Source organism: Humulus lupulus, chromosome 6 (genome assembly GCF_963169125.1).
Source record: "Humulus lupulus chromosome 6, drHumLupu1.1, whole genome shotgun sequence".
NCBI lineage: Eukaryota > Viridiplantae > Streptophyta > Magnoliopsida > Rosales > Cannabaceae > Humulus > Humulus lupulus.
The window spans coordinates 26,475,686-26,501,527 of record NC_084798.1 but is presented as its reverse complement, the minus strand read 5'-3'; the positions used below and the strand labels follow the sequence as shown (position 1 = coordinate 26,501,527).

At 36.1% G+C, this 25,842-nt stretch overlaps 1 protein-coding gene and 2 long non-coding RNA genes across 4 annotated transcripts; 1 reads left to right on the top strand and 2 right to left on the bottom strand.

Moving 5' to 3' along the window:
• Positions 1-7,435: 7,435 nt before the first annotated feature.
• On the bottom strand, positions 7,436-9,184 carry LOC133783920 (uncharacterized). 2 transcript variants are annotated; one of them, XR_009871025.1, is made up of 3 exons: positions 9,018-9,184; positions 7,932-8,097; positions 7,436-7,794 (listed from the first exon to the last, which is right to left on the bottom strand). It is a non-coding gene; the product is annotated as an uncharacterized LOC133783920 (long non-coding RNA). The 2 variants fall into 2 exon arrangements; XR_009871026.1 differs by lacking the exon at positions 9,018-9,184 and having other exon boundaries at positions 7,436-7,588; positions 7,666-7,794; positions 7,932-8,620.
• A 2,774-nt stretch (positions 9,185-11,958) lies between these two features.
• Positions 11,959-12,888, bottom strand: LOC133783919 (uncharacterized). Its single transcript, XR_009871024.1, has 3 exons — positions 12,832-12,888; positions 12,469-12,560; positions 11,959-12,041 (listed from the first exon to the last, which is right to left on the bottom strand). It is a non-coding gene; the product is annotated as an uncharacterized LOC133783919 (long non-coding RNA).
• Positions 12,889-15,170: 2,282 nt separating this feature from the next.
• On the top strand, positions 15,171-17,734 carry LOC133784880 (disease resistance-like protein DSC1). The gene is made up of 5 exons (XM_062224150.1): positions 15,171-15,186; positions 15,275-15,721; positions 15,819-16,034; positions 16,837-17,135; positions 17,294-17,734. The coding sequence occupies exons 1-5, from the start codon at positions 15,171-15,173 to the stop codon at positions 17,732-17,734; spliced, it is 1,419 nt and encodes a 472-aa protein (XP_062080134.1).
• The last annotated feature ends 8,108 nt before the right edge of the window (positions 17,735-25,842 follow it).

The following is a 25,842-nucleotide window of genomic DNA, read 5'->3' as shown; positions in this document are numbered from 1 at the left end:
ATTGTGTTTTCTTGCTGGGCCTTGGCTCACGGGTGCTATGTGGTGCAGTTAAAGGCAAAGGCAAGTTGGACCAACCCTGAGTTAACTCTAGTTCCATTATAGTTTCAGTAACATGTTTTTTTTAATTAAATGACTTGATTAGCAAGTGTGGCACTTTTATAAACACACAGTGTAGCGGTCTTGGCTATCCAGGGCGTTACAATATTGTTTCATCATTAATTTGATTTTAATGTTCTTCTACCTAATAAATATGTAATTTGATTTGAAATTGATTTGAATTCTGCGGCAACAGGCTCCTTCTGGGAGTGTTTCCCCCTACTATGCCACCTGTAGTGGTACCTGTTGTGCAGCTAGTTGAGGTTGGAAATAGATGGGAGCCGTTATATGAGCGGTTCAGAAAGCAGCAGCCCCTGATCTTTGAGGGAGGACCTGATCCACTGAAGGCTAAACAGTGGATGACTATGATTACTACCATTCTTAATTTTATGAGGGTAGAGGGGCATGACAGAGTGGCCTGTGCCACATATATGCTGAGAGAGGATGCCCAAATCTGGTGGGAAGTGGTATCACAGACCAGGGATGTTACTGCTTTGACTTGGGAAGGATTTAAGGATCTATTCAGTCAGAAGTATTATAATGTTGCCATTAGGGCAGCGAAGATAAATGAGTTCGTAGGGCTGGTTCAGGGTAGCATGATAGTTACAGAGTATGCCCTGAAGTTTGACAGACTTGCAAAATTCGCACCAGATCTTGTGCCTACTGATGCAGCTAGGCATGACAGATTCATTAGAGGGCTTAATGCTATGATAGCCCGAGATGTGAGAATTACAACAGTTCCTGGAGGGACAATTTATGCCCAGGTTGTAGAAAAGGCTCTTACCACTAAGGAAGCGGAGAATAAGATATGGAAAGAGAGTGCAGTGAGAAGGGAGGGCCGCAGGGCGGTGCCTCCATATTCTGGTTCTAGTAGGGGCGGAGGCCCCAGTGATTTGAAGAGGAAGACCCCTGAGGCTTCGATCGCTCCTGGTCCTAATAGGAGAGGTCGGGATACTCAGGGTGGCCGTCAGGGAGGCGATGATACATGGAGGACTTATCCTGAGTGCACGAGGTGCAGAAGACGCCATCCAGGCAAATGTCGGGCTAAGGCCTGTTATGTGTGTGGGGTGGTGGGACACCTCAAGAAAGATTGTCCGACAGTGAAGAAGGGAGATGCGGGGAAGGTGGACAGCTTGACTCCAGCTCGAGTGTTCACCCTGATGTAGGCGGAGGCCGAGGCTAGTCCCTCGGTAGTGACAGGTCAGCTTTCTAGTGCTGGCACTTCTTTTACTGTATTGATTGACTCTGGTGCTACACACTCGTTTGTTTCTATTAAGGTGATTGATAGACTGTGTAGACCTAGTGAGTATTGTGTTTCAGGGTTTGGGACTATTTTGCCTATAGGGGAACTGGTAGTATCTAGGAGATGGATTAGAGCACTGCCAGTGATAGTTGATGGTAGGGAGTTATCAGTAGACTTAATTGAGTTGGGTATGGAGGACTTTGATATGATTCTAGGTATGGATTGGTTGGTTAGATATAGAGCTACCATTGACTGCAGGAAGAAGATGGTGACTTTTGAGCCAGAGGGTGAGGATCCCTTTGTTTTTGTGGGAGCGGTGCATGGACCCCGCGTACCCAGGATATCGGCGTTGAGAGCCAGAGACTTGTTACAGGGTGGATGCATAGGCTTTCTGGCTAGTGTGGTGGATACCACCAGGGTTTCACCAGTAGGACCGGGAGAGACTAGATTAGTTTGCAAGTTCTTAGATGTGATTCCTAAGGACTTGCCAGGGTTGCCTCCGCGTAGAGGAATACATTTTGTCATTGAATTGGTGCCAGGGACAGAGCCAATGTCGAGGGCACCGTATAGGATGGCACCGGCGGAACTGAAAGAATTGAAGATACAGCTACAGGAGCTTCTGGATTTGGGGTTTATCAGGCCTAGTTACTCTCCATGGGGTGCTCTAGTCTTATTTGTGAAGAAGAAGGACGGGACTCTGAGAATGTGGATAGACTACCGAGAATTGAACAAGTTAACTATCAAGAATAAGTATCCTCTACCAAGGATTGATGACATGTTTGACCAGCCGCAGGGTAAGACGGTGTTCTCAAAGATTGATCTTCGATTTGGTTATCACCAGCTGAAGATCAACAATGAGGACATACCGAAGACGGCCTTCCGAACGCGGTATGGGCACTATGAGTTTCTGGTCATGTCGTTTGGATTGACCAATGCCCAAGCAGCCTTTATGGATTTAATGAATAGGGTGTTCAAGGACTTTTGGGATCAGTTCGTTATTGACTTCATCGACGACATCTTGATGTATTCCAATTCAGAGGCAGAGCATGAGCTTCATCTTCGACAGGTTCTTCAGAGGTTGAGGGAGCATCAGTTGTATGCCAAGTTTAAGAAGTGTGAATTTTGGTTACCAGAAGTGACATTGCTTGGACATATCGTGGGTGCAGATGGGATTAAGGTGGATCCATCTAAGATAGAGGCAGTTAGGGATTGGCCGAAGCCAAGGAATGCCTCGGAGGTGCAGAGTTTTCTTGGTTTGGCAGGTTATTACAGATGGTTTGTGGAGGGCTTCTCGAAGATAGCAGCACCGATGACAGAATTAACACGGAAGAATTTGATGTTCATCTGGTCAGACAAGTGCGAAGACAATTTTCAAGAGCTAAAGCGATGGCTTATTACAACACCTGTGTTGAGTCTTCCTTCGGGGGAAGGGAAGTTTGTTGTTTACTGCGATGCATTGAGATTGGGTTTAGGTTGTGTGTTGATGCAGAATGAGAAGGTTATGGCATATGCGTCACGACAGCTGAAGGAGTATGAGCAGCGGTATCCTACCCATGATTTGGAGCTAGCAGCGGTGGTATTCACACTGAAGATTTGGCGACATTATTTGTATGGGGAGAAGTGCGAGGTATACACTGACCATAAGAGTCTGAAGTATTTCTTTACACAGAAGGACCTGAACATGAGATAGAGACGTTGGCTAGAGTTAGTAAAGGACTATGATTGTGATATTCTTTACCATCCGGGGAAAGCCAATGTGGTGGCAGATGCATTGAGTCGGAGAGGTCCAGGTCAGTTATATAGTTCCATTCGGATGTCAAGGGAGTTAGCTGATGAGATGGTCAGGGTGGGGATAGAATTGGTGGTAGGTCGTTTGGCCAATAGTACTCTGTAGTCGACCCTGCTAGAGCGGATCAGAGAAGGACAGTTGGCAGACGTTCAGTTGCAGGGGATTAAGGAGAATGCCTTAGTAGGAGTAGCTAAGGACTATTCTATATCTGAGGTTGGTTTGCTTTGGTATCAGGGACGGATATGTGTTCCAACTGATGAGGGGATCAAACGTGAGATACTAGAAGAGTCTCATAAGACGCCGTACTCACTTCATCCAGGTACCACGAAGATGTACCAGGATTTACAGACATTATATTGGTGGCCTGGGATGAAGAAGGATGTGGTGGAGTACGTAGCCAGATGTTTGAAAGCTGAGCATCCGCGACCAGCAGGGTTGCTTCAGCCTTTGGGTATTCCCGAGTGGAAATGGGAGGACATTACTATGGACTTTGTGGGAGGTTTACCCAGGACGGTGGGGCTTCATGACTTGGTGTGGGTGATAGTGGATAGGTACACCAAGTCAGCCCATTTTCTTCCAATGAGATTGACATATACTATGGATCAGTATGCTAAGTTGTATGTGAGGGATATCGTACGTCTCCATGGGGTTCCTAAGTCTATAGTGTCAGACCGGGATCCTATCTTCACTTCCAAGTTTTGGAGTGGTTTGCAGAAAGCTTTGGGAACTCAGTTGAAGTTCAGCACAACCTTTCATCCTCAAACTGACGGACAGTCTGAGAGGACGATTCAGGTATTGGAGGATATGCTTAGAGCGTGTGTGATTGACTTTGAGGGTTCATGGAGTAATTATCTTCCGTTGATTGAATTCTCGTATAACAATAGTTATCAGTCAATGATTGGAGTGGCTCCCTATAAGATGTTGTATGGGAGGAAGTGTAGATTGCCTATTCATTGGGATGAGATGGGTGAGAGGAAGTATTTGGGGCCAGATATGGTTCAGAAAACAAGTGAAGCTATAGAGAAGATCCGAGATAGAATGCTCGCCTCTCAAAGCAGACAGAAAAGCTACGCTGATCCTAAGCGTAGGGACGTGGAGTTCTAGGTTGGGGACCACGTGTGCCTTCGAGTTTCACCTCTGCAAGGGGTGAGGAGGTTTGGAAAGAAGGGCAAGCTAAGTCCTAGGTTCATTGGACCATTTGAGATCCTGGAGAGGATTGGTCAGGTGGCTTATAGGTTAGCCTTGCCACCATCGTTGTCTGGAGTTCATGACGTATTCCATGTTTCTAAGCTTTGGAAGTACGTCTCGAATGTAACTCATGTATTGAGGTAGGAAGACTTGGAGTTACAGACAGATTTAGCTTATGAAGAGCAACCAGTTCAGATTTTGGATCAAAAATATAAAGTATTGCGGAATAAGACGATTCCTCTAGTCAAGGTGTTGTGGAGGAATAGTAGGGTCGAGGAAGCGACCTGGGAACTTGAGACAGCGATGCGGGATCAGTATCCCGAGTTATTCAGGTAAATTTCGAGGACGAAATTCTCATTAAGAGGGGATAGTTGTAACGACCCAAATTTACTAATGAGGCTTAAGGGCCATGATTAGTGTGCCGAGAGGGCATAATTGGAATATATGTGATTTAATGATTTAAAAGCATGCTATATGACTATTTGAATATCTGAGATGCATGGCTATGTGTATTAGTATGCATGTGGGCCCTGATTAGGTTAGAAATGGCATAATTGTAATTTTGGCCCGTTGAGGGCATAACTGTATATATATGTGATAATTGTTGAGACCACATTATTATGTGAATATATTTGTGATCTGTGATTCGAGACGATCCTAGTGAGCAGGTTAGCGAAAAAGTCAAGGTGGGGATTTATACCCGACTCGGGGCGAGCCTGGGGGTATAAATGGGAATTTAGAGAATATATTGGGATCTATTTTGACATCGAGGAATATAATTGGTGATTAATTAGGTATCGGGAAGTAAGCAGAAAATATTAGAGACACTTGAGGAATTAGCGGGAATTGGGTAAAATGACAAAAATGCCCCTAAGTGGATTAAATTATTTAGAATTAAAGGGGAGGGTATTGTGGTCATTTGGCATATAAAGATAGGCATAACTGAGACTTTATGCTTAGTGGAGTTTGTAGAATGAAGTAGAAGTCTGAGGAAAGAAAGAAAAGAAGGGAAAGAAAAGGGAAAGAAGAGCATGCCATTTTGTCAAGGTCAGTCTAGGTTTTCTTCATCAGTTCTTGAGGTATTTTGGAGCAGAAACCCAGGGGAAGCCAGGGTAAGCATGAGTTCTTGGTCTGACTTCAAGATTTGGCAAGGGTTTAGCAAGAATAAGCCATTTAGTTGAGGTAACACTTTGAAGTTTCTTCAGTTTTTGGTTTTGCTATTGAACTATGGGGTCTAAGCTGAATTTGGTGGGAACTCTAGGGAATTCAAGCCAGGGGTTTGAGGAGGAGTAATCCAAGGAGGTGTAGAAGCTGACTTAAGGTCAAATCCCCATTGAAGGTAGGAAATTCTAAGCTTTAAATTCTGAGGTTTTGACTGCTGTGCTGAAGTTTCTGAGTTTGAGGTTCAACCATGGTGAATTTTGAGATTAGGGGTGCATGTGATTGGGTTTTATGTATTTGGGATGTGTGGAGTGTGTTGATAAGCTTGTTTTTAAGTTTGGTTGAGGATTGGAGAAGTTTTGGTAAGGGTTGGTTCAGGGAAATCGCAGGAAGGAAAAATGCAGGGGTGTTGGTTCTGTGACTAGCGCTACAGCGCTAGCCTTTGGGCGCTGTAGCGCTAGGCTTGGTTGTCTGGGGGATTTTGGTTCTGCTTGTAGCGCTGTAGCGCCCTCCAAAGAGTGTTGTAGCGCTACCCTGCTTCCAGAAAAGGGTTTTTGAGTTATTTTCAAGGGTTTTTGCTCGAGGGTTCGATTCCACCACCCCGTTTGGTGGAATTAGAGTTTCCCGAGGGCTCGGGATTGGTCCCGAGGTTAGGTTTTAGACTTGAGGTTTGGTGATGGTTCTGACCTGTGGTTGTGACTAGGTGCGCGCTAGGGTCACTACAAGAAAAAATGCTTTTAATAACACCGAAAATGTGTTATGAAAACATACGATAACACTTTCTTATGTGTTAAGAGCGACTTTGTTATCGTAAGTCAGGGTACTTTACATAACACTTTATCAGTGTTATACAGATGTGTTATTGTACTGTCAACGATAACACAATTTCTGTGTTATTTTAATATATAGATAAGTGTTTAATTATGTTATTTATAGTCGATTATATAACACTTTTTTTGTGTTATACTACACTTTAGTATAACACTTTTTTTGTGTTATACTCTACTTAAGTATAACACTTTTTTTATGTTATACTATACTTTAATATAACACAATTTTTGTGTTATACTACACTTTAGTATAACACGTGTGTTATATTAGCTTAGAGAAACATAATCTTTTTTTCCTTACACAAAACTAGGAAAACAAATATGAAAGTTAAAGCCAAATAAGGTAACATAAATAGATTTTTATTAATTACTCAAATGTAATTACAATATTTAGTCTACTAGTCTAGGCTTAAGAAATCATATTACAACATAATTTATGCCCAATTCAGATTCCTTTATCACTAAATACAAAGCAAGAAATGTATACAAAAATTAGTGAAATACATTCTTCCATTCTAAAGGCCTCTACTACAAATGTTGTCAAGAATTGCTCCAAAGAAATCATCTCAATATACCTGCACATTCTTATTAAGAACATAAGACTTAAGCTAGTTTCCACCTGTAAGCATATAAAGTTTAAATTAAATTTATAATAACTCCAAAACTTGACGAAACAGCAGGGTATAGCAAGATGTACTACCTTCAAAACAACGACTGAAGCAACAAAACATGCAACTTAAAACAAGGCTTGTGAAATGTATCAAGAAAACAAATATATCATTCTCAATGAACAAAAAGTATGTGAGGAAGAATTGATTCCAGAACTCTAAATTCTGTCAATATATCCCCAAAAAAATTAAAGAATAAAAACAGAATCACACTTTGACTTCTTATACAAAAAAATCATAAAGAAAAATAATAAAATAAAAAATCAAACATGACAAGAATCGATGTTTTGAGGAGACAGTTTCTGGTATGTCTTAAATTTATGTTTCCTGTTTGTGTTCTAAACTCTTGGCTTTAGTGTCAAGTTTATGGTTTTTGAAGAAAAGGTCTATATATGATATAGAAGAACTCAATCATACTTTATGCTTAATCATTCAGCTTTGGTGTTTTAATTTTGTCTAATCCTATGCAAAGAAGTCACAACAGCATAATAGGACATGGTAATAGAAGCCGAACCTGCTCGAAAGAACTCGTGGATGGAAACATGCCGTTAACAAGAGCATGAATTGATTTGTATGATTATGTGTCAACACAGCAGTTAACAGCAACCTCTCCCTATGACAAGATTAGAACATTAGAAAGAGATTTGGAATTATGAATTATGAGACATCTATAGACCTTGTATTGTTTACCTTGGGATTGATAATGAAGATTTTTCCTAGTGGAATTCCGACCTTAAGGTAGCTAACTTCATCTGTATCTCTATTTCCAAAACCAGCTTAGAATGGACTGCAATCGGTAGGAAACAAGGATTTGATTTCCTGAGAAAATTGGAAAACTCTAGTTAATACAAAGAAATCTCTGTAAAGACCATAAAACAGGTTCTACTTCAAAGAAATATATAAAATATGACATAATGGAGAATCATAGGGTGCTGAAAGAGGTTGGATTTTGGCACCCTGGCTTAGATAATATTGCAGCAGTGACTAATTTAAAGAGACTGAGAATTGGACTATCTCCACCATCTTGAGAATGTAATACTTGCCCATCAGCACTGGGAAGTAAACCCAGCCAAGGGGCTGTTTACATGAAGTGCCAGGTATCTACTTTTCTCTGTTCAGCATCTGAGATAGCAACAATAAGATTCAAGTGGCCAGAAACACTAATTCAACTTTAACTAACCAATTAGATGATATACATCATGATTCAGGCATCTCCAGTTCATTTTGAAGACTTCAGTAAAATTATAGCAAAAGCAAGGACACCGGCAACCTTAATTTTATAAACAAACTCTAAAGAAAAGTCTACAAAGTTTATAATAAATATCAGATCAGGCTACAAAAACAGTGCCAGTCCTTGAGGTTTTGCTAGGAGGAGAGTCCTTATTGGTCTATGATTAATAGAGGGATCTGCTACTCATTTTTCAGCTCTTTTGTTTTGCTTCATCAAACTCAATTTGCTCTTGTTTTTCTTTCTTTTTTTTTTCTTTTTGCTTGAGCAAAATATGCATGAGAGTTAATAACCATATATATATATTACCTTTATTAGTTATATTCAAAGGTATCATGTAGAGTTATTAATGACCGAATATTACTTCTGTATTCCACAAATACTCTACATGGCTATCTATCTAAATGGAATTTTAACAAATTTGACCATATATTATAAACAAGGTAGCAAACAAAAGTGAAAGAAAAAAAATGAATAAACTTAAGCAGTACACAAATAGCAAACATTCAAACTCAGATTTAGAGCATTGATCTCTTTCATATTTATAGAATACCAATAAAGCAACAACAAATGACATGATAACACCAGTTATATACACATATCAAGAAAAATGCTCTGTATGTGCATGTTAAAAAATTCCCATCCAATTCACACAAACCATGTCTTATGGTCGATTCTAAAATATATTCACAAGAACAATGCATCTGTTCTGTTCAAAATTTCCAGGTATGCTTAAAAATATCAAAAGAAAATATTAATGAATTAAAATAGAAGGAAAGGAATTTGAACTTGATAAGGAACTAAAATTTTCAACCTGTAATCTGTACCAGTTGTTTTTCAAGAATGACCTCTCTCTTGTGTCCAACACTGCAGTCAGTAAAGAAAAAAAAAATCAGTGGAAATAGATCAATTACAACAATCGAGGAATAGAAAACGCATAATATAAAGGTGAATACAGCAAGGTCAATCTCTATTAAATATATCTTCGATTGTATATTTAGGAAGGCACCACTAATCAGGGGGTGGCACTTGTCCTTTGAGACCTTCTTCAGCATATTGATCGTATATGGCTCTCTTCTGAGGATCACTTAAAACCTACAACAAAAACCACAGAAAGAATCATATCAACAAAACCAGAAAAGATACTGAGACAAACATATACCAAGTGTTAGCAACTGTTCTTGAACATAGCTTTTTAACATATGGATACTTATTCAAACCCTCATTTACTTCTGGCCTAATGATTGAGATCACATCTATACAAAATAAAAAATACTAACTATATGCTCAAACCAAGAAACAAGTAAAATAGAAAATTATCCAACTGTTAATTCTTAATATTCAAACATCATATTCTAATTTCAAGAAGATTCATACTAATCAGGACATATTGGAAGCACTCTAATTGACATTCCAACAAATTCCAAGGCAACAGTCCGCCCAGCCAGCCCTTCAAGACCTTCTGTTAAACTAACTCTGTTTCCCATAGAAACAAGACAAAATGAGGTCAACCAGTACCCATTTTATTTAGGGAACAAAACAAGCTATCAAAGGAGACAGAGATGAAAATTGTGATACTTCTCCTACCATAATTCTTGGAGTGAAAATATGTGAAACTTTCGGTTTTAGTATTTAAAACTAATAGCTAAAGTATTTTAGTATTTAACCAAGCTAGTTTTTATTAATTTCTAGTTCCAGCTATTAACCCAAAAGATTATATACACATATAGATATATGTAGAATATATTAAGCAAAAGTTGTAAATATGAGCAGAAAAAAATTCTGAGACATATATGTCATTAGCAAGACAGAACATAGTGTTTCCTGAGTAGAATATGTGTGCATATACACATATACAGACATATGTATTTTTATCTCCCTTTTCTTATTTAATTAAATAAAATCTGATTTAATGTCAACTATTGCTTATTTTTTTCAAATATTTTCAACATGAGTTTTTAAAAATAAAAACACCAATATTATTACAAGAATGTATAGAGAGGCTTTGGAAGGGTTTTCTCATTGTATTTTATGGGGGTTCTAAGTGAAGTAAGATTGCTTGTTTTTTTTTCCTGGGATTGATTTTTAAGTGTCTTCAAACTCAATATTTCCACAGTTTCTTATTTAGATAACTATTGATAAACATGACTTGTATATATTATTTATGTCTTAATAATACAATTGCTTCAGTTTTATCATGTTTTTACTCTTTCTTGTTAACTAAAGTTTAGATGAGCTACATGTACCACAAGAATAAGACTAAAAAAATAAGACCACAAAAACAAATCAATAAATAACAAGAACAAATAATGAGAAGTAAGAAAGATACATGGCTAATGGATTTAGAATATCATCCCTATACATGCCATCCCTTGTAAACCACTACCGGTGATGTAAAGGATTTTATTCAATAAGATACTAATAAGGATTTCACCTTGTACTAATACACCCCAGGATGATATATATATATAAGAGGGTAAGTAAGTATGTCAAGGCACTACAAGAATCCAGAGAAGAACGAACTTTAAATCACCAAAATGGAAAATTGTTACACATCACAAGCACATTCAACATGAAATATTTCCAATTGTAAAATGGGAAAAAAAAGTAGAGCAACTAAGGCAAGTTGAGTAGAAAGAAGGGAAAAAATACACACACACATAGAGTAGGGCAGAGATATTCTTACAAGAGGATGTGCCAGCAGCTCGCCAAAGTTGTAGATATTATCCCCAAGCAGTGCTGAAAGTGATAAACCAAATGCCAAGTCCTAAAACATTGTACAAAAAAATCAAAATACTGAAACTAACAATCAAAACAGCTGGAAAAGTTTAATGCATGCTGTTGGTCAAACAAAATTTCTCTAAAGAGGCTCCAATTTAGAGAATACATTTTTAAAAAATCTAAATTTATTCTTCTGCCAGGTAACTTATTATTTCAGTTACTCTTTAGTAACTTATTGTATCCACTACTTTTCGAAACCAAATATGTAATAGTTAAATATTAACTTATCCACCTGACTAACTATGTAAGCAGAAAAGAAAAACAAACAAACCGAGTGATATGTCCAAAAGTAAAAAAATAAAAACACATTTTCATTACTTCAAAAGCGTTATTGTACAGTTTGGTAAAAGATATATACAGTAGAAAACATGAAGAAGAAGAAACTATATAGATCATCCTAGTTTCTACAAAAATCAATAACATAAAGAAAGATTATAACATAAAAACACAGTGAACTCAACAAAGCCTTTAAAACTTCCTCATCTCATTTCAGAGGAATATGATTAATTCCTGAGACTATTGCAAAGCATTTGAAATAGAATAAATAAAGTCCAAGAAGCCTGTTCCCTTAAGAATACTTTTACTAGTCAATAGCTCAAAATCCAACAACAACAAGAACCCAATTACAGCTGCCTTCCCATTTATAATCTCATTCTTCCCTATGAAACCAAATCCTCCTGAGCTCTCATCAACCACCATCCTTACCTATCAAGCACACAATAATTAGTAGCCTATATATATATAGACTATGTATAAATCTTATCAAATATGCAACAGTTAAAACTTCCAGCATTTTTTGTAATTATTTAGCATGATAGCTTATGTATTTGATATTATATCTATAGTCTAAATGCCATTTTACAAAATATCATCAAAACAGACCAGTTTACAAGATAATGTTACAAAAATATGTATATTCCCAAAAGATGTTGATGCTTTTATGTACATTAACTTAACATGAAGTAACACTTACCAGCTCAGATTCACGGTAGAGTGGATGGCTACAACAGGTGTTTGTCCACACAAGGGGAAACGTTACCTTTGTTGCAGAACGTTGCTGTACAGATAAACAGACAGAATATCATATCTTGAGACTTATGTTATCGAATAGATGTGCACAACAGATACGAATTGGCCTTCAATATAACTAGCCACACACAAGACGTTTTGGGAAAAGAGAAAAAACATAAAAAACATAGAAAACAAGAAAAGATATGTAGACATGGTCATGAGTGCATGAAATTTCAGGAAAATAAAAAACTAAAATGGGAAATAGAATATGACACAATTATTCAATTTATGCCCTCCTAATAGATCTAGATCTTGACTTGGTTCTTCACATGACACTTATTACTATAAATGTAAGCACCTAGGAGGGCAGTTCAAACAGTCAGGTCTGTTTTTTGCTCCCACAAGATATAAGGCTCGGGTACCTAATTGGCAAATCATATAGCTTGATGTCCCTCAAATATTGTAAGCAATACCTGAAGAAGCAACTCGTATTTCGAGTTGAAAAAAAACACACTGAAAGCCCTGTGTAGCAAATTTTCCTTTTCAATCTTTTCCATCAAGTGACCTACAGGGTACAAAAGCATTAGCAAACCACAGAGGTCCAGCTGATCCAACAGAATGAACATGGTCTATATACAAAATATATGATTTGAACATGTATTAGAATGCCCAAAACATGAATAAACAGTTCATTTCCATAACATGAAGGTATCCAAAATCAAAAGAGCGTATAAGATTTAGGAAGGATAGAAAGCCTTGGAGTATGCAAAATGCATAGTACCATAAAGACGTGACATAATACCCAAAAAGAATTGTGCAGATCAAATTTTACTTACAATTATATTTTGTATCATGACCAACAACCTTGTCATTCTCATCCACTAGAATGCATCTACAGAAAGTTCACATAAAGAAACATAATCAGCTCCAGTACAACACAGAAAGATATGTAGACCAATATACCAAACAGTAATGCTATTTTTGTAGCAGTATACCAATATTTTAATCAAACTGATTTCTTGACTCTTCCTTTCGATAGAAAATTATACACAGGAACAATGTTAGAACAAACAAGTAAAAAGCCAAGGATTTCTGAGATGTGAGATTAGCTTATGGGAAACAGTAACAATAAAAATGAGATAGTAATTATCATAATATTGTACAAATTAAAGGCACCAAAATCACATTTTTCGTGAGTCAAATTTTGTGATCAATATATGCAAGGGATAGTGAAATAACGAATTTGATCAATTGATTGTAGAGTGCAGAACAATAAAATAACAGATCTCATAAATTACTATAAAGTAAAAAACAGTTTAGAATCACAAAAGAATACAAGATTTTGATCCCTAGTAGAAAAGTTTTTGGTCACAACAAACCAAGTATTAATGATACAATAAGAAATATTACTAACTACCCCTAATGAAAACAGAACATAGAAATTTCAAGGTAAAACCAAATCAATTAACAGCAAAACCCACATGCAAATATCCAAAATAAAACAGAAGCTGCAACAAAAGAGCTCCATACCGTTTCCTTCAAGGTCTCTAGGGGTTCACTCTGTTTGAAGCCAAAACATGGGGAAAAGTGGCGTAAGAGGGAAGTCGAGTGGACTTCACTCCTTCAATTTGACTGCATAGAGCAAGATACGAGAACCATTTAAACAAAAAGAAATAAATAAATTGCTTTACCATAATAAAAAAATACACAAACCAGGAATTGAACACCCATGGCACCCGTCGCACCATCATCTCCAGCCCACGCCACCCAGTCGACGTCGACTATAAAACAGAACGAGAGAGAGAGAGATCTTTACCTGCACCAACGAGTCTCCGAGTCCACGTCGTCGAGCCTCCGGCAGTCCCGCTGAGCCTCTGCCAACCCCGTCGACCTCCACCGTGGTTGAAGTCTCGTATATCCCCTTGCTGTCGTAGTTGAGGGAGCAGGAGAGAGAGAGAGAGAGAGAAGGAGAGGGATCGGGGAAGAGTGAGTGAGGAGACCGGCTTAGAGACAGGGTTTTTAGATTAGAGGAAAAAAAACGAGAGCTTTGGGTTTAGGTCTAGAGAATAGAATGGAAGAGGGAAAAGGAAAGTATAACTATACATTTCATTTTAGTTTGCCACTTAACATAGCCCGCCTTTTTTTTAACTATTTATTATTTACCGCTTTTATTTTTACATTGTATATTATAATACTTTTTTAATAAACTTATATTTATGTGTTATGGAAGGGGGTATTTGGTGTAGTGGGTTCAAGAAGGATCGTGCTCAAGGATCAAAGTAAACGAAGATAGTAAATTGAAAGGTAAGAAAACTGCACTCGATATTTTGTTTGTGATGGGACTAAGTGCTCCCAATATCTGTATAATGTCAATGATGGTATTATGCCATGGGACATGTGATAGATGGCCTAAGGGTGCCGTATACAATATTTGTGCACAGGGCGTGGCTTGGCCACTGGTAGCCGAGGACAGCTTAATATTCACTGAGCTCGGTTTAAGCGGGTCGGAGTCAGTGGGACAACAGAGGGTGCGGCCTGAGGGTGCTAACCCTAGTTATCATTTGTAAATTGGTGATTGATATGAGTTGATATGTTTAGTATGTTGAATACTTGGTTATCATGAATGCTTATATGATTGAGAACATGCCTATGTGATATGAGATATTGGATTGTCTGTTGACTGCTTATGCTCTGTTATTGTGTTTTCTTGTTGGGCCTTGGCTCACGGGTGCTACGTGGTGCAGTTAAAAGCAAAGGCAAGTTGGACCAACCCTGAGTTAACCCTAGTTCCATTATAGTTTCAGTAACATGTTTTTTTTAATTAAATGACTTGATTAGCAAGTGTGGCACTTTTATAAACACACAGTGTAGCAGTCTTGACTATCCAGGGCGTTACAATATTGTTTCATCATTAATTTGATTTTAATGTTCTTCTACCTAATAAATATGTAATTTTATTTGAAATTGATTATATATAATTTAGGAAGGAAGCTGATTTAGTGACTGAGATTCTCAATCATATACGAGGAAAATTAAATTCTACATCTTCAAAGAGTAGTGGCCATGGCCATGGCCATGGTGATTATTATTTAAAACAAGGTTTAGTTGGAATCGACAAGTGTGTTTCAGATCTCAATAAGTTGCTATCAATCGATAATGCTCCTATTTTAGGGATATGGGGCATGGGTGGGGTGGGTAAGACCACCCTTGCTTATGCCATGTTCGAAAAAATTTGACATCAATTTGAGAATCATTGCTTTCTTCAAAATGTTAAAAAAGAACATCAAAAGCATGGATCGGATTTGGTGAGACAATTTTTTCAAAGAGTGTCAAAAGAAAAAAATATAGACTTTGAAGATTTGGGTTCCATAAAGGATAGGCTATATCATAAGAAGTTGCTTATAGTTCTTGATGATGTGGATGACTTGGATGTCTGTAATTCTTTACTTGAAGATCGTCATGCTTGGTTAAATTCTGAAAGTAAAGTTATCATAACAAGTAGAGATCAACAAGTGATTCAAAATAGTATTGGAGATGGTGATGAAAAGATGATATATCGTCTGGACATACTAAAAGAAAAGAAAGCTCTTGAACTCTTCTATTTGCATGCTTTCAAAGGTAAAGCTGTTAATCAAAACTACAAAGAACTGTCGGAGAAGTTTGTAGATTATGCTCAAGGTCTTCCACTTGCTCTCAAAGTTTTGGGTTCTCAACTGTATTTAAAGAGTAAGAATGTATGGCAAAGCATGTTGAGTAAGCTAAAAAAAAGTAGACCCCGATCAAAGAATAGTAAAGGTACTACGAATAAGTTTTGATGAACTAGAAGAAAAAGAGAAGAACATATTTCTTGATATAGTAGGTTTCTTCAGAGGGAAAAATGAAAATTATGTGAAAGATGTGTTGGATGCTTGTTATGGTAGTTCGTATGATATCGTTATTGAAGTTCTTGTTGACAAGTGTTTGATAACTAAATCTAAGGATTATTTTGGTGAAAAAAGTTTTATTATACTTGAAATGCATGATTTGTTGCAAGAAATAGGTCAGTCGATTGCTTGTGGGTCAGATGATCATTGTTTGGAAAACTATAGTAGACTATGGAGGTCCGAAGATATCAGCCACGTCTTGGAAAATAATATAGTAAGTATTAATATACAAGTGAATTAATATAGTTTTCTATGGAAAAACCAAGGTAATTTTGTATTTATTATAAATTGTATTGATTTTTTTAATCAATAATTTCTTTAAAATTTTTAAATTTATCACACAGTTATCATTACAGTTAATTGTAAATTTGTTATTTATAATTTTTTGAACAAATATCATGCAAGTGGAGAATATTTAAATTGCTTTCAAACTGATATATTTATATATATGTCAATTCAAACTTACTATATTATAAGAGATACGAGATACTTTTTTTTCTCAATAAACACCATTTTTTAATTAAAATATATATATAAAAAATCATTCATAAAATTTGGGAGGGTCAGATATATTATGAACTTAAAGGATTTAAATTAAAATTTTAAAAATAATAATACATGAGTTTTAGGGGGGAAATATGATATCCATAATGTACCCTATTCAAATATGATATCTAAGTTTATTAAAACTATATATTCATATTGATTAAGAAACATGCACTTTGGATAAGATATATGTATAATGTAGTACTATTTTGTCATAATATTATATGTTTGTAATCGATAAAATGTATGATTGAGGAAAATAAGAACTAATATTTTTAGTTACTCATTTTATATTTATTACCTAAATAGACAGCAAATTATCTATATTGAAATTTCTTTTGGTTTGATTTTCCAAATTTTATGGCACTTCAGAAATTAAAGGAATATTTATTGATGATTATGGCATACAAGGAGAAGGAGAGATAAAATTGGACCCTTTAGTCTTTAAAAAAATGTCAAGTCTAAAATTGCTTGAACTATCAACCAATTATTATGGTCAGAATATTCCATTTCAGCTTCCTCATGGTTTATACTCTTTTCCTATAAAGCTTAGATATCTTCAATGGCGTGGCTACCCTTCGAAATCTTTAGGGTCAAAATTTACATTGTGTAATCTTGTTCATCTTATTATGCCTTCGAGCCAGCTTGAGAAACTATGGGATGGATTTCAGGTTGGTAAAATAAATATATGTTTGATCTTTTATGTATTAATTCATCCATCAATCAAGTTGATGAGATTTTAACTTATATAGTAAATTTAATTATCAATCACATGACATACACACATTGATTAATATATGATTTCTCTTTTTGTCATTACAACATGGAGGGTCTTAAAAACTTAAAACATGTCAATCTTCGTTACTCAAATAAGTTAACTTGTCTCTCAAATCTCTCCAGAGCAAATCTTTGTCACATGGACCTGGGATTTTGTAGAAGTTTGGTTGAGCTTTCTCCTTTAAGGTTTCACAACGTTCATGATGGCAAACTTGATCTCGTTGGGTGTTGTAATCTGAGAATTGTTTCAGAGATGTTTGGTAATATCAAACTCATAGATTTGTCTTCGACGAAAATTGAAGAATTACACTCTTCCATTGGCTCTCTTAAGAATCTTCATGAGCTCAATCTCTCTTATTGTAAACATCTCAAGAAGCTTCCCATCAATATTTGTTATTTTGAATCATTACAAGTTCTACATATGAGTGGATGTGTGTCCATCGACAAGTTTCCAGAGCTTCCCAAAAATATAAAAGAATTAGATTTAAGTTAAACATCGATACGACAAATCAATTTATCATCCTTTGAGTGCATGCCTTATCTTGAGTCTTTAGACATGAGAAGTTGCACAATGCTTGAAAGCCTCCCAACCGCCATTTGTAAGTTGAAGTCTCTTAAAAAACTGTGCTTCAGCAATTGCTCACACTACAAGAATTGAACACATTAGCGGCGGGGGACTCCGCCGCTAATGCTTATTAGCGGCGGGGATCCACCGCTAATGCCCCGCGTCAAATTATTTGTCGCTAATAATGATTATTAGAAGCGGACTGACACACCCGCCGCTAATACATATGCCAGATTCATTATTATTAGCGCGAGTCCGCCGCTAATATTTTTTATATAATTTATTTGAAATAAATTAATATTTATTAAATTTAATTATTTTTAAAAATAATTCATAATAAAATTTAACAAAATAAGCATTTAATTAATTTAAACATAATTAACATTAAAATTAATGTGAATAGTTTTAATATTTATCAACCTAGATAATATTGCTATTGTCATTAGAAATAAATACAGTATTAATTCAGTCCAAATACATAAACTAGTAACTAAATAAAATCATTAAGATTAATATTGAAATTGTCCTCATCTTCAACATTTTGATTTGGTTGTGAGGACGGCGGCTGTGGTTGTGGTTGTGGCTGTGGCTGTGGCGGTGAGGGTGACGGCTGTGGCTGTGACGGTGAAGGAATATAAGGTGGCTGTGATGATCGTCCGAGCGTGAGGTCCCCAAACTGATCTCGAGGTTGTGGCTGTGGCTGTGGCTGCGACCCGCCCCCAAACTCACCATATCTCACATATGGTTGCTGTGACGAACCTCCAACCTCCCCATATCTAACATTAGGTAGCGGAGGCTGCATTGATCCTCCTTGAAAATCGGTAAAACTAAAATATAGTGGAGGAGACTGGGAAGAGCATCCAAAAATGTATTGGTTTTGATACCGAGGAGGTTGTTGCGACGACACATGTGGCGGATACGGTTGATGAGGCTAGTACTGCTGCTGTGGCGGATACTGTGAAGGAGGCTGGTACTGCTGCTGTGGCGGTGTATGAAGGTCAGGATTGGCAATGTTACTCTGAGAAGACGAACCACCTTCAGATTGTGGTGGCAAATACCTCTGCAGAAAACTGTCAAAACGTGGGTCATACAGTTTACTGGGTTGCTCAGGTACCACAGACTGAAGCGTCTCACGAATTGCCTTCATCATCAGAGCCATAGTAGTCATATCTTCATAGGCGTAGCAGCAGTATTTGCTTGGGACTGACTTTGATCTGTAGAGCTAGAGGTTGTCTCTCTTGCCTTCCCTTTCGCCCTATAACCCACTCCTCTTTGGTAGTCAGATCTCTCCCCAAGTACTTTACTTAGTATCTTGTATTGATCAACCGGGGACGAATCAACGCCAGATACATTAAGAGATGCCTCACTCTGCTGTTGACTTTGCCTCTCAAGCTGTGACCTCTGAACCTCTGGCGCCATTTTTTCTTGTATAAAGATAACATTATGAATAAAAATTAGAAACATTAGAAACAAGAAAACAATACTATTCACTTACATAATCTTGTTGAGCTGCTTCATTGACAAAAGATTTTGTCAATTTTTTCATATGAGCATCCCTCCAAGTATCAACAACATGCGCATCTAGGTTCTCCTATACATATGTAAACAAAATGTTTCAGAATGTGTTATTTTATAAAATTAAATTAACATCTTCACTTACATATTGGTGACGCTTAGCTGCCAACGACTTTGTGCCTTGTGTGGTTACATACTTCATTTGTCTTCTGTTTGCTTGATTTTTAGCGGAACGAGCCAAAAATCTTTCGCTCAAAAACATTTCACAAATAAGCTGCCAAGCCTCCTTAGTGCAATGGTTAGGTGGCTTAGAGAGAACATTCTCCAAATCTTCTGGTCCAGCATAATGACTTTTGAAGTGTCTATGTCTATTGTTCTTTCTCTCGCGATATCTTTCGCCCATCTCCTTGTTGACAGTTGCCAGAACTGACTCACCTTGTGGATGACCGTCTATATTATATAGTAATACTGCATTAAGAAAAAAAATTAGATAACTTTGCAAATAATGGAAATAAATAATGAAAAGTACAAGTTTTGTAATTTTTTTACCCTCATACGATCAAGCACTTGATCCTTAAACTGTTGAGGTACATCAGCAAAATCCAAATAATGTCCCGGACACAAAATGGTAACTAGAGTGCCCAACATGCGAATAAAAGCTTGATCCTCCGGCCCAACCACTTTGTTGGTCACAGGATCAAGCTCTAGATCCAATGGTTTCCCGGCTTTTTTCCTTCGTTCTTCAAGAACATTATTACTAGCAAGGCCACGACCTTTTCTTCTCGTCGGCAGGGCTTTAAAATTTATTAACAATAATCAGTATTAGTATTGATGTTATATTTATCTAACAATATAATTTCAAAAAATAATTTTGATATGCAATATTTAACCTGACTCGCAAGATGATGGTACCCTAGAAGGATCTGGCGGGTCTTGACCCCCACCATCTCCGCCATGATAAGTAGCTATATCAGCTGACATTGTACTTTAGTTTAAAATTTATTAGTTAGTAATTAGCATTAAAATAGAAGTATATCACATTGAATTCATAATAATAATAATTACAAAAAAAACTTTATTATATTTAAATATATAGTTCTCTTACACAAATAGAAAAACTAAAGAGAGTCATCACTATCATTTCCATCAGTAATCGGAGACACATTTTCATCTTCACAAAGCTCAACTAACAATTCATCCTCTGCATCTGCGACTTCCTCGTCACCCTCTTCATCAGCTCCGGCATATGCAGCAGGTTGATCAGATTGCATAATCAACTCTCCGAGGTCCACAGTCAACACAAAATTTGATGAACTTGTTTCATGTACAACATCAATAACATCATTAACCTCATCAGAATTGTCCTTAATGTCCCAAATCTGTCGATGATTCACATCTTCTACAAATTTCCAATCACGACCTCTAAGTAACTCATCGAGATAGAAAACTTGGTTAGCTTGAGTAGCAAGTATGTACGTCTCATCTTTGTACCATTCACCATTGACGTTTATACTGGTGATATTATTTTCAATGACTGTTTTCTTCATTCTTGGATTTGTATTAAACCATTTGCACCGAAATAATGCCACTGAATATGCACCAGTGAAAGAAAGTGTCACTACTTCTTCAAGCGTGCCGTAATAATTAAAACCTTCTATTCCGGCAACAGACACTCCACTATTCTGTGTGGTGCGCTTTTTGTCTCGGTCGTGTGCAATAAATCGAACACCATTGACTATACAACCTTGGTAAAAGGTTGACAAATGATCTGACCCAGATGCTAAAGCTAACTGTTCATCACCATTTTCCAAAGACCCAAGCTTGTGCAAGTCATATATCTAAATACATAAAATGGTATTAGATTCACAAAATATATCATTAATAAAATGACTGTTCAAAGTTCAAAGTTCAAAGCTACCTTTTTATGAAACCACGAACGAAAATTTTTCCTATGCAAACGATCATGATCACCATCTGGGTATTTTTGTTTAATCTCTTGTAGGTGTTCGCTGTTAATTAGAATAGTGTTACGATTCTTGATAACAAAAAACTGATAATAACCACACATGTTCTAATTTATAAGAGAATAAACTTACTCTAAATAAGACTCAATTTCAGGAGAATTCTCAAGTATGAACCACTCAGCTATTTCACGAGTGTTATGATTGAGAGGCTTCAAAGTTCCCTTTGTGAGTGGACGACATTGAGATTGGAAAACTGTAAGGTTTCGTAGGATCTAAGTTGCATCTTCATTTCGATCAAGACGGTTAAATCTTGTTTCAATGTCTTTGAAATACATTGAACAAAAGGTCAAAGCCTCATCTGCAACATAGCCTTTGGCGATTGACCCTTCAGGGTGAGCTTTTTTTGCCACATAATTCTTTAATTTTTTCATGTACCTTTCAAAAGGATACATCCACCTCATAAATACCGGGCCACCCAATATAGCTTCTTCTAGCAAATGTAATACCAAATGAATCATTATGTCAAAAAAAGCTGGAGGAAAAATACACTCCATCTTGCACAATATCTTAATAAGATCATTTTGTGCTTCCTCCATATCTTTAACATTTAAAGTCCCCGAACATATTTGCCTGAAGAAATTGCACAATTCTGCAATAGTGCTCGATATAGATTTTGGAAGAAACTTGCGAACACCGAGAGAAAGTAATCGTTGCATTATCACATGACAATCGTGTGACTTCAACCCAAGAATATTTGTATCATTCTCGGACACTTTCTTCTTCAAATTTGAACAAAAGCCATTTGGAAATCTAACTCCTTTTATAAACTGACAAAACTGTTGCCTCTGCGCCGGAGTTAACACATAAGGAGTGTGCGGCTTCATCAGCTTCCCATTCTCATCTTCAAAATTCCACAATGATTCTCTCACACCCATCTTTTTCAAATCATGTATGGCATTGGTGGTGTCCTTAGATTTATCATTGTCTAAGATGGTGCCAAGGAGACTATCACACACATTCTTCTCAACATGCATGACATCTATATTGTGTTTTAATTTGTTTGTACACCAATACTCAAGCTCGTAAAAAATATTTTTTTTCCTCCAATTACCTTCATCTCCTCCTCTTTTACGTTTCACACCCCCAAACTGGACATGTTTTCCTGGAACTTGCACTGCAAGAGCATTAACTTGTTCTAGTATATCCTCACAAGAAAACCGTCTCGGAGGACGTCTTCTCTTAACTTCTCCATCGAACTCTTTGTCTCTTCTCATTCGATGAGTACTTGGCAAGAATCTTCTATGACCAACGTAAGATGTCTTACCGATCACTCGGATGGAAGTTGTGTCCTCATTACACGTAGGACAAGCTTTGTATCACTGACCACTCCATCCAGATAAACTACTGCGAGCTGGAAAATCGTTCACTGTCCACAAAAGGGCTGCCCGCATCTTGAACATCCTGTTGGTCGTACCATCTCTTGTATCAACTCCGTTAACCCACAAATCCTTCAACTCATCCACCAATGGTCTCAGAAATACATCCATGTCCTTACCGGGTGATTTTGGCCTAGGAATAAGGAGGGTCAACATGAAATAATTGTCTTTCATACACAACCAAGGTGACAGATTATAGTTTGCCAATACCCAAGGCCACATGCTGTATGCAAGGTTCATGTTGCCAAATGGATTAAATCCATCAGCAGCTAAGCCCAGATGAACATTTATGGGATCCCTTGAAAAATCAGGATGCTTGGCATCAAAGTCCTTCCACGCAGAGTCGTCCACCGGGTGTCACATCACCCCTTCATCTTTTGATTTCCCGACGTGATGCCATATCATGTGTTTCGCTGTAATCCTTGAACTGTATAATCTTTTCAGCCGATGGGTCAACGGAAAGTAACGCATCACCTTGTGTGGCACTTTTTTTCCTTTTGTCATTTCAGAAGTAATCCATCTACTACTTTCGCATACTGGACATGTCTCTTTAGATGCATGCTCATTGTAAAATAAGCAGCAATCATACTGACACACATGAATGGACTCGTATCCCAACCCTAATTTTTTTCAATCTCTTTTTCGCCTCGTAGTACGATTCGGGGATTTTGTTTTCCTTACGAAATGCAAGCTTTAACAACTTCAACAATTCATCAAATATGTTGTTAGGCATCTTCCCTCTAACTTTTAGATGCAATAACTTTGCTAAAAATTTCAGGGATGAAATCCAATCACATCCAGGATACAACTCCGCTTCAATCTCCTCAAATAACTCGTCAGAATACTGACTCCCACCGGGATCCCTTTCTACTTCCTCAGTTGTCGGTAAAAGGAAGTCTTCCACAACATGAATCATCTCATCGTCTTCATTCTCATCAACCACCTCATCAGCAACAATTTCTTCCACCTCACCATGAATGATCCACTTATCATAAGCTTGATGAAAACCCCTATCGAATACGTGTGCCCGAACTACATCCAAAGATTCAAATCTATTATTATTGCATCTCACACACGGGCACCTAATTCTTCCATCAGAATCTTTATGTTCTGACGCCATCCTCAAAAAAGCTTGCAGACCATTCCAATATTCTTGACAATCACGATTTCTCAATGTTGTCCAAGTCTTGTCAATCGCCATCTAAAGTGTTATAAGAGTGTGAGTTTTAGTAATGTGAATAGGTATGGATAACAAAGGAGATTTGTTATCATTTTTGAAATCTTATGCAATATTATAATATATTATGCTATTTTATGATGTTTGATTAGATAATGTTATTTATAAACAAATTAATATTTTTTTCTAAACTAATTTATTATTTATTCTTAAAACTTTTATTAAATAAAATTATCAATTTCTATATTCATGTAATTTATAACTATTTAATATTAGATAATGTTATTCAATAAAAAAAATTAAATTAATTATTTAATTAGATAATATTATATCAAACTTTTATTATTTAATTAATTAAATTAATAAAAAATAATTAAAAATAAATTATTATTTATTCATAATTTTTTAATTTGTTATAATAATAATAATTTTACAAATTAATTATTATTTGACTTTTAGACTAATTTATTTTTTTAAATAATTAGATAAATTTTATTAATCTTTATCATTCATTATTTTATTAATAATATTTTAAACTTATCATTTATGTACCGATATCCCTGTAATTGATGGTTGTAGTCAACAACCATCAATCACAAGCATTCTGGGACAGAGAAAATAAATTAACTTCTAATTAACTACTAATTAATTTTTTTTTTCTATTTTTACAAATATAATTATAATAATTTTACAAATTAATTATTGTTCTATTTTTGTGAAACATGTTCAATGCAAGAATTTTTTTTTTTCTTCAGGTAGTAGGGGACAAAATCTAAAATCTTTGTGTCAATCCTCCCAAATATTAGACTTTTTGCTAAAGTTTTTATTTCAAAAGCAAAAAGTTTTTTTTTTAAATAATGATGGACTTTAAACATTAACCACAAGAAATGTGACATAATTTTTTTTTCGATTTTAAAATGTGGTAAATAAAATACCAAATAAAAAAAAATGTTTTAGAAATATGTGACATTGTTTTTGTAAAGAAGTCTTCTAAATTTTCATTAAATCCAAACAAACATAAAGCATTATCAACATTAAAAAAACTATTCCAAATAAACAGAGACTAGGAACACAAAGCCAAAACAGAGAATTGTCCACATAATACAAAATGACAGATTCATCATTAAAAAATACTAACAAGTAACAACAATTCAGCAACAAAGTACCAAATATAAAATCTAAAATCAAAATACATCAATGAGAGTAGTCCAAAATATCGATATCAACATATATCATAAAAAAATACATCTGAAAATGACACCAAGTGTAATCCGAAAATGACAGCCACCAAGACTAATCACAAAAGTCACTGCCAAAACCAAAGTTATATATGTGATTCACTGCCAAAACCAAAACCAAAGTCACTACCAAAACAGAGAATTGTCCACATAATACAAAAGTCACTGCCACCAGGTCAAACCATTTTACAACTTGCACTATTTAGACAAATTATAAAAGGGAATATACTAAATTAGAAAATACCCCATATTCAGTTTATTTCACTTAAAGAGAATATGTGATTTTGTACAATGGAAAATCAGTAATGATTTCGTGGTTAATTGATTTTGTAAATGATATCAAATAGGAAAGAAAGGATTGGTTTCCCTATACAATTTCCCTTTCTTATATTCTAAACTCACATGCATGATCCTAAAATTGGTCTGGTACTTGTTTACAAGAACCTAAAATTTTCCATACATAGAATGTAGAGCTACAGGTATCAAATAACATTTATCAGATAGATGAAACCTAGAAATTTTGCATTCAAGAACTTTGAAGCCGTTTTGCGAACCTATGTATATCTTTACAGCCTTCCACACTATTTTTAATTCAGGACAAGCATTGATGATATAACATTTGGCAAACAGTTGTATCAATTATCAAATAAAAAAACACACAGAAACCTCTCATGGATAAAGAAATAACACATACATTGCCTCTTAA

Bases quoted from the DNA above. Each gene is read 5' to 3' on its own strand.
- LOC133784880 (XM_062224150.1), top strand. The intron at 15,722-15,818 runs GTAAGAATGTAT...TTGATGAACTAG, and splicing joins TTCTCAACTGTATTTAAAGA to AAGAAAAAGAGAAGAACATA. The intron at 17,136-17,293 runs GTTGGTAAAATA...TACAACATGGAG, and splicing joins AACTATGGGATGGATTTCAG to GGTCTTAAAAACTTAAAACA.